This window comes from Montipora foliosa, chromosome 13, assembly GCF_036669935.1.
Source record: "Montipora foliosa isolate CH-2021 chromosome 13, ASM3666993v2, whole genome shotgun sequence".
Lineage (NCBI taxonomy): Eukaryota > Metazoa > Cnidaria > Anthozoa > Scleractinia > Acroporidae > Montipora > Montipora foliosa.
In genome coordinates, this window is record NC_090881.1 from 17,912,746 (window position 1) to 17,922,028 (window position 9,283).

At 40.5% G+C, this 9,283-nt stretch overlaps 1 protein-coding gene across 7 annotated transcripts in view; it reads right to left on the bottom strand.

Moving 5' to 3' along the window:
* Window positions 1–882: 882 nt before the first annotated feature.
* LOC137983180 (uncharacterized) overlaps window positions 883–9,283 on the bottom strand; it is a 31,928-nt gene continuing 23,527 nt past the window's right edge. For 6 of the 7 annotated variants that reach the window (XM_068830357.1, XM_068830354.1, XM_068830353.1 and 3 more), the window contains one exon: window positions 883–5,240. In XM_068830357.1, the coding sequence (XP_068686458.1) occupies window positions 2,020–5,240 (3,221 nt within the window). In that variant the 3' untranslated portion in view covers window positions 883–2,019. Of the gene's footprint in view, window positions 5,241–6,968; window positions 7,088–9,283 lie in introns of those variants that run through there. The other variant, XM_068830359.1, reaches the window with a different exon arrangement.

Below are 9,283 nucleotides of genomic sequence, written 5' to 3' on the forward strand. Positions count from 1 at the left end.
TTTCCCTTAAAAGAAAATGGAAACATTTACGCATATCGCACATTTCCTTTAAAACTCATTATTAAATTTTCAACCTCGAATATTGCGTTTCAAGCTTTCTGATTGGTTGACTCAATCTCGGTTATCAGCTCATATCCCGTGTGATCGAATCTGGAAACTGATTTCGTCAAGTGTTGCCAAGCTGAAAAATTAAATTTGGCTTTCATTTCCAAGTGTCCAAGCGTTCAGAAATTAATCGAATTACATAAAAAAATGATTCCATTCGCGCTTGGTGGAGATCAGACTAGTTAAAACCAGCTCGTTGGCTCAGTATTTACCATGTTGGGAGCCCATGAGTGGGAATGAACAACTCCCTTGTCATGCCTATGTCACGGCATTTTTACAGACCGATGTATTTTTAGACTTCCTTTTCCGCAAAAAAACAAAGGCAGTTCCGGTTCGGTGACGCTATGACGTCAAGTTAGTCTTGGGGCTCCTGTGGGAGTCTCATTCGCGGGAAATTCAATCTGAAAATATATCGGTCTGTAAAAACGCCGTGACAAGAATATAGCGCTGTTGTTCGCTTCTTGTCATGGGCTTCTTACCATGTTAAATAACCAATTCGCTATTTCCCCCATCCCATAATGCAGTTTGTTTTGGGGGGTTCTTTTCATAAAAGCAATACAAGTTTTTTACTCTTGGGCCTGTATCGTGCTTCAGTGAACTGGATATCCATTGTTTTAATGCAAACAACCCCCAAAATTAACTGTATTCTGGGATTGGTGAAAACAGCGAATATTGCACAAACATACGAAGACCGGGGATTACTGTCTAGAAGTTTTTTTAGACTCCTTACCAAAAGGTATCCCCAACCTAAAATCTCGGCATCCATTTATTTGACACGTCTTTATTTCTCAACCTTCCACCGTGGGTCAATTTCAAAGCTCATAAAAGATATAAATATATATTTAATGGCGTTGTATCTCTAATCTCTAACCCTATGTCTAATCTCACAGTGTCTATAGTCTCTAAATATCGGTATACAAATCGAAGGAAGTGTGTGAGTTGCTTTCTTGTTAAAGAATTATGTTACTTTTAGAGATTTTTTATTGATAATGACTCTTGCGTGTTATAATATGGCTTTTAATTAGAGGGTCGCCTAGAAAAAGAAATTGAGTATTTTGAGTCCAACCGGTGACTTCCTGGTCACTGGGCGATAACTTTGATATTTACCCAGAAAGCTCCACTCACAGGAAAGTGGTTTTCAGAGAGGTCCTACATCCGATCGAATTGGAATCGGAGAAGAAAGAAGTTCCCTCCAACATGAATAAAGCCTCTCGAACTTAAAGAAAAGGAAATTTAGAAAGAGTAAGAGCGACTTACTTAACGGCAAACCGTGAAGATTTGGGTTTTGCCAAAAAATCAATAAATGTCGTTTGATCTCAATTCATTGCTTGTCTCGGTTAGCTGCTGTAGCTATCGAACATATTCTCAAACCCTGGGGATAGAAATAAGTAGAACAGACAATTTGTCATGGTTTTAGAGCGGTTTTCAATTGATTGTCGAAAGTATAATTAGCGAATTGCTTTGCTTTTGCATTACTTCACTCAGTGAGTTGTTCAAAGTCCTCGCGCCATTTTTCAACCAATCAGAATTGAAACATTTTCCCGCGCTTTGTGTCGGCTGCGTGTAATTACTTCGAGTTTTGATTGGTTTACTGGATTGTCTCCGTCCTTTTTGATTGGCCAAAGTAATTACTTTGGTTTTGCTCTTACGACACTCGATTGAAACTCGCTCCATGCCAAGCAGAACAAGCAGAACCGATCCGCTTGCTTCTTACAAATCTTTCGGCTCTCTCTTAGTTTTATCAATAGGAAAAGTAATTTATCACAAATGGTTACCACACACCATTTATGCCAGCCTGAATGCGCATTTTAGCTGACATATTCGTTTATTTAATGACCAGAGACAGTCTTTAAGGTTGCTAAGAATTAAGTTCTACATTGTAATGTCGGAAATGTCCCCATGCAGGTGTATTTACTATTTAGCTATCTTAGATTGCAATTGTGGTTTTCGACATTTTGTGGATGACTTTCTTCCTTTCGCAAGCTGACTGCTGTCCTCCGTCTTCACATTCTTCAATGTTGATTCTTCCTCGTTTTTATTATCATCAATGACAATGTCCGCTTTTTCTTGAGTTTCTTTCTCTGTTTTTCTGAGGCGCCTTATGAATGCTTTTTCGAGCCTGAAAAGCAGCTTCTTTTTCCAAGGAATTGTCTCTTTCTGGATTCTCTCGCGAGTGTACAAAATTTTCTTACTCAGTTCTGGAACGGTCAGTTTTTTTCGAGGTGTCTGCTGTTTTTTCTCAGTTTTGACAACTTCAACGCACTCTGCTTGACCCTCGACCTCGATGGTTAGTTCTTTTGATGGCGAGGAAAGATAATTCCACAACGTCCAGTTTCTAGCCTTGCTTAATAATTTCCTGTGGCGTAGTGTTTCCCCCGGATAGCCATTGCCCTTTTCGATCGCTGAGATCTCATCTGGATCCATTCGCAGTTGATCTTTTAGGGCATTTGATTGACTTCCTGTCAGGACCGTGCGTGCGCGTGTTTTGGTTTCCAGGCCCCTAGACTCATCGCTGTCACAATTAGAGACCGTTTTTACTTCCTTTGGACCTTTCTTTTGTGCTACAATTGAATGCACCGCCACTATTTTGGGAAGCGCGCTGTGATCAATAGCAAAGCCCCCGCAGTCTACGTCTGCACTGTCTAAGCTACTGTCAGAAGGTAAGGGTGGTAGATTCCTTGGCCCAGAGCAGGTTTCCTGTGGATGTGTGGCTTTTACCTTTCGTTCGTTCCACCCAGCGTTAACCGATGTTTGTACTCTGTGACTGGGTAACTCGACCTTGTCATCACTAGCTGTAGACAATTTACGTTTGGATGAACTTCCCTCTACTTGGTAGTGTAATAATTCTTCCGTAACGTCTTGGCTGTGAGGCTCAGTAATTTGAACGATTGGAAATCTCCCCCAACGCGGTTTGCAATGTTCGTCGCATGCTTTGTCTGAATTTCCTTGAAATTCATTGTTGTCATTCAGCTTGCATTGAGCTTGCACAGGTTTTCCTCTCCTTTGCTCGTACAATGTCCTCGTTTTAGCCTCGGGATGATCACTTGACAAGAGGACTTCCTTTTCAACGTTTTCGTCCAAACTGTAATGGCTGTTGCACTTCGTTTGGTCGTCAGTGCTATTTCTGCGTTTCTTGAGCTCGTTTAAAGTGGTAAGACCACCGATATTGAAGGATTCCTTGAATCGCATCAAATAGCTTATTTCAGCTCTATTGTGGTGCGGCGTCGCCTTGTTATAACCATTTCGCTTTTGTGTAGATGAGGATTTCTGGTTCATCGGTGAGTCTATCTCAATTGGATCTGAAATAATAGACGCACGCGTGCAAGTGTTTTTACTTGTCCGGAGCTGATCTTGTCGGTTGAAAGCTTTGACACTTGTTTGTCTTTTTTCTCCTTTTCTGTTTGCCTTCGATGACTGGTGGGTTAGTCTTGCGGACGCTATGATACTTGGCATTTGATTCGCTTTCACGGGTTGTTCAAAAGGTACTGGTTGGCTAGATAGTCCCGATTCAGCTTGTGCAGCGCTCTTGTTTTTGTTATCATAACAGGGCAAAGGAGTGGGTACTTCATTCCCTGGAGTCTTTTGGACGCTGCACCATATCTTTGTCCCATGACAAAACAAAGATTTACTGCGTTTATACCGTCTTATCGGGGAATTACACATTCTAGTGCCATTACCATCTCCGAATTCGCTCTTGAAGTCCTGTACAAATGCCTTTTCTTTTTGCATCAGCTGTGCTCTGTAGGAAGAACAGTCTGGCGTGAAATGCATGTTAACGGATTTGCCTGGATTGAATTTTAAATGTTCAGCATCATCAAAGGACTTTGACCTTCCCCGCTGAGTGTTTGAGTGCTGAGGGCGAGTTGCGGCATTTGCCAAAGAGGTGGGATGATCTTGTCGAGATGCAAATATATCGTTATTCCATTCTTGATGTAGCCGGGATAATATTGATAGGTTGTACGTACTTCCGTCATTCCTTACATTTTGATTGTTCTGTGTTTTCGAACCCGTTGTGCCGCAGTTATTTGTCACGATGCTCAAAGGCTGTTGCTGGTCATGCCGATCGGTATTGCCGTCTTGTAGCGTGTTTTGGTTTCCTTGAGGTTCAATACTCAAAGCAAAATGGCCATTCTGTGTGATGGCGGTGTCCCTTTTTGGTTTTTCAAGCAATGATTCTTTTAAACACACCCCACGTGACTCGTCCTCATTGTACGTGGAGTACTTTGTTGGCTGTCGAGGAAAACTGTACCCCATCGTCACAGCTGGTTCCGTTCTGCGTGGTCTCCCCTCGGATCCCAATTGGTTTGATTGCGTAAACCTAGAACAGGGATCCAAACAGACTTTGTGTCCAACTTTGCAGAATGGTTTTCCATTGTGAATCTCTGTGGGTGGCGAATCGTCGGTAACGACAAATTCTTGGTGTGTATTCGGCCGATTTTTACTCACAAAATATGTGCCAACTGCAGACTGCAGGGGCTTGCGTTTGGAGCCATCAACAGATAATTCTTGACGTTCTTCAAAATCTACATCCCGTTTGCAACCTTTCTTCCCAGTCGCTGCTTTGCAATGTGGCTGTTTGCAGTTTTTGTGATCAATCCCTTTGTTAATTTCGCACGTCTTGATTAGTGGCGGTGGTGACGGTAGACCTTCCACCGGTGAAGTTGATTTTTCTTGTGAGACTTGTATAGTTATCGCCACAGGATTACTACTTCCACTCTTTGTCGCAGCATTTGCTTTCTTTCTATCGACTCGTGGTTTCCTTGCTCGAGGGTAGTGATGGATCGAATCACTGACTCGTGCACAACATTCATGCGACGTTGAGCCAGGACAAGCGACGAAATCGCAAAAGCGTGTCTGTTCAACGTGAACAACGTCCCTTTGTATAGGCATAACATGTTGACGTTGGACGGGCCAACGGTTGTTTCTTAAAGTGTTGCAGATATTTGAGTAACAAGGATTTCCAAATATTTTCACAGCTGGATATATTGACTGCAAGGAAGAAGCATGTGAAAGGGAAGCTGGCATCAATATTGATCCGATGTTGTCATATGGGAATGACTTATATTTGCTCGGTCTCACTGAAGTTGCACCGCTGCACAGGGGAACACACATTCCTGGCATTGGTTGCCTGACACCTGTCAATAACAATAAAAAGGTATGGACTTTTTACTTTCATTTGTTTGGTGTAAGAGAGGAGGGCGTGGTGTCCTTATCCCTGGGATAACGTTTACCCCAAGAGAGATCCCGATTCGAGATTTGACTCCACAAGGGTGAAATTTACGTGCACTAATTTGTATTGGGTGTGCAAGTTTAGGTGATTTCTAACGCAAGCGTTTGTTTCGCGGATAAAAGACCATCCACCTTTTTGAGGTGCAACTCCCCCCGCCCCCTCCCCCAAAAACTTCCTCCTAGTTGCTATACATCTCTGCACCTCAAAGGAAACAACTTTTACAGTTTTCTTTAAGGTGATTTAAGGGGCTCTGTCACGTTATTTTAGGGTGTTTCGGGGAAATCTTTAGTTAATCACGAGTTTAAAACTCGAAACTGAAATCCCTTTACTGATAATATTATCGTTACATGACAAATAAAATGAGTCTGAGAAAAAACGACTTTTATCCAGGCGATTTGCCATAAACTTGAAAAACGTTGGGCCGACCTTTTTCAATATTACCCAAAGGCAATCCGTTTCAATCTTATCCATTTGTGTCCGTCCATGCTTCTCTTTCCCTTTGCTGTATTTTTTTTATGTTGTTCAACACTGGTTTTGAGTGGTTATTGCAATGTTTCATTCTACTTTTTGGACATTTTGTGTGTTATGAAATTACATCATTTTGTGCGACATATCCCCCTTTAAAGTAAAAAACTGGTTCCCATTCGAACTATGCCTGAGGCATGGCCTTTTTTTTCGTCATTTGATGTCACAAACTGCTTTTCAATACGAAGCACTCTGTGACGTCAAATGAATAGCCCCATACTGGCCAAAGTATACCGCTGGTGAAATCGTAAATAGACAAATGCAAAATATACATTCAATGCAAGTGGAGTGATTTTCTGTAGCAATGAAAATTATTTTGGGTGTTGCACCTTGAATAAATCCACGTGAAACATTTGCTAATTGTTTTAAACAAACTTTTGCTTAGGTACGTATACCATTTATTTGTGAGAAAAAGCGAATCTTATTCCACGTTTTCATTACGTTGGGCGACATTGACCTTGCCGAACTTCGGATCGACGGCCACCTAATGCGAACTGCAGTTCTTTTATTTGCTACGACACGCAATCAATTCGTCGTCTTCACTGAGCAAAACTGTGAAGAGTGCTGAACCAACGAAGCTTAAGAGTTGTAGTACGATTTTTGTTACAAATGAATACTGTTCAGCTATTACGTAACAAATCGGTTTTCGGAGTAGTATTCATTTTGGCCAATTCTGTGATAAAAAGGCTGTTTATTTGCGACAAAAGCGTCGAGAGGTTAAAAGCAAAGAAGAGAGCATTTAACTACATCTAGCAACTTGATTTCCTTTGTAACCCTAAGCTCTTAAAAATTAACTGAACATCGGCATTTGCATTGACGAACACAGAATGAGCGATTGCCGAACGAAGTTCGAACTTTCTGTGTGCTTGTTTAATTTCTCTCAGCCGATGGTCTTTATATAAAAATCTAAATCTACTTCTCCTCTTTGATTCGGCTCCATATTCAGTGGTTTTTTTTTTGTCAATTTAAGCAGTTGATAAGGAGATCCTGTATTCGAAAGCATCCCCCTTAATCCAGATTTGCGAGCTTAAACTTGAGTCTCAAAGGAACTCGTTCAAAACATTTACGTTTGTTAATTTAAAAAAAAAAATCCTGAAAGCTCATTTACCGCTTATCCATGGATTCCGGTGACACGATGTTGTTTGTATGTCAAAGTTTCTTTGCAGCGACATCTCTTATTCTTGCTGTAAGCTACAGAAGCGTTTCGCTGTTGCAATAGCATTTTATATGAAATTCTCTTTTTCCACTATTTACCTGCAGCATCTTTTTATCGTACCGTTGCATTGTTGGAATTTAACACAATTTACAGCTGAAAAAACTCTTACGGCTTTAATTGCTTGTGAACAGCTGCTGTGTTTCTCATGTTTTTCGGTCATTTTTTTTAAATAGATGAACCTACTATAAACTTATTAAGTGATTATAAAACGAAGATTAAGACGCTATATCCACGAAACTAATGCGGTCATTGGCTGTGGTGATCTCTGGACGTGGTAGTAATAATAGCATTATCTTGAAGGTTGATAAATGACGCACAAATGCGATTGAATATTGATTTTCCAAAAGTTAAGAGTTCTTATAAGATTGAGATTCTGACTCTGACTCTGAAAGGATCGACTATATTTGATTGTTTCTTGTAAGCTAGACGTGGTTACCACCTCTGCTATCCCCTACATTTGATTCTGCGACTGAAGAGTTGATTTTTTTTTTTTGACTTAAGTCGTAATTGCGTCATGCGATGGCCACAGCAATTAAAATATAACTCAACTCTCTTCAAACCATCAAGCCCTAAACCGGTCATCTCTCCTGACTAAGGCCACGTGTTTTGTGTTTTATCGATCCTTGAATTTTAAGTTTCCTCAGTTTTGTGATTATTGGCATATTTCGCAATGCATGCAGGCGGCTAGGCTATTCTGTATTGAACATGCAGAGTGAGTTTATTTAGGAGTTAGCGCATCAGTGTTGGATTCGCCGGATCAAGTTTTTTCAAAGTGTGCGAAAAGTAAGCCCGTCAATTGTTATGAGTTTTGTGGTGTGAAAAAAAAGTTGGACCAAAACAATAGACCATTTCTTGATATGGCCATCTTCAAAGATTATACACACATAAACTGGTTTGACTTTCTAGTTTCTTCTGCTACTTCGTTAATATATGCTATAGTGCTGAAGGACACAAGCGAAAATTTGATTATTAAACAACTTTAAAGTAGATTTTTTAGCACTGAGCAAACGCTTTAGGCCGGATGAGATAAGACGCATAAGTGATGAAATCATATAATTGTATCTATTGAGCTTTCATTTACCCTTTTCGAGCATCGAATTGACCCTTTGCACATTTTTCTTTAATCCCTTTTTGTTAATCTCTTGTTGATCTCTATCGAACGGAGAACTTTCCTAGTCTTCTCCTACTTTTTATACGCGTGGTTTCGTTTCTAGACTTTTTGTTCGCGCACACAGTAAAACCTTTCAATGATGAGAGGCTACAAATAAAAAATTTCCTTGTTGCAGACAAGCCTGAGTCACGCACGAAAACACTCGCAATGGTAACTAACTGTTTTTTTTTTTTTTTCGGAGTGCAGGGATGGCGCAGTGGTGGCGCAGTGGTGAGAGCACTCGCCTCGCACCAATGTGGCCCGGGTTCGATTCCCAGACTCGGCGTCATATGTGGGTTGAGTTTGTTGGTTCTCTACTCTGCACCGAGAGGTTTTTCTCCGGGTACTCCGGTTTTCCCCTCTCCTCAAAAACCAAAATTTGATTTGATTTGCGTTAACTTGTTAATTTCAATTTAGAGTGTCCCCGATTAATGCTACAGCACTAGAAGATTAGACACTTAAATAAAGTTCCTTTCCTTTTCTTTCTTTTCCTTTGTTGTTGATTTTTTGTAATTGAAAAGAACGAAAATACCGACGTCAAAAGACGCAGCTAAACAAAACGTTATAATACAGTGATCAGCAAAAAAAAATTAACTTCTGTCGACTGTGAAATCTTCGTAGTCGTTATGGTTTTAGCTTTAGCAAATCTCCGAGATCTGTATTTGCGTTTCGATTTGAAAATGTTGTTTGACCTCGGTTGCAAATGTAAGAGTTGAATTGTGGAAGTATGTGGAAGATATTTCTTCCTCGCTAAACTGCTACCACGAAGGATTAAAACATATTTAGCCGAGTTTTTATAAGGATTTGATGAGCATCAAATAGCTAATGAAGTTAGTAGTGTCCTTGGCTGATTGAAACGCCGCGAAAATTCGGTTGCATCAGCTGAGTTCATAAAAGAAAATTGAATGTCAAAGGGCGATTGGCAACCTCACGTTTCAAGCGATAAGTCCACGTCAAATCGATTATCTGGATATCATTTGATCATAACCAATAGCGATTTTTCTCGTCACGTCACCCATTGTTATTAATATGCAATCCAGAACCTAATTGGCTGTTG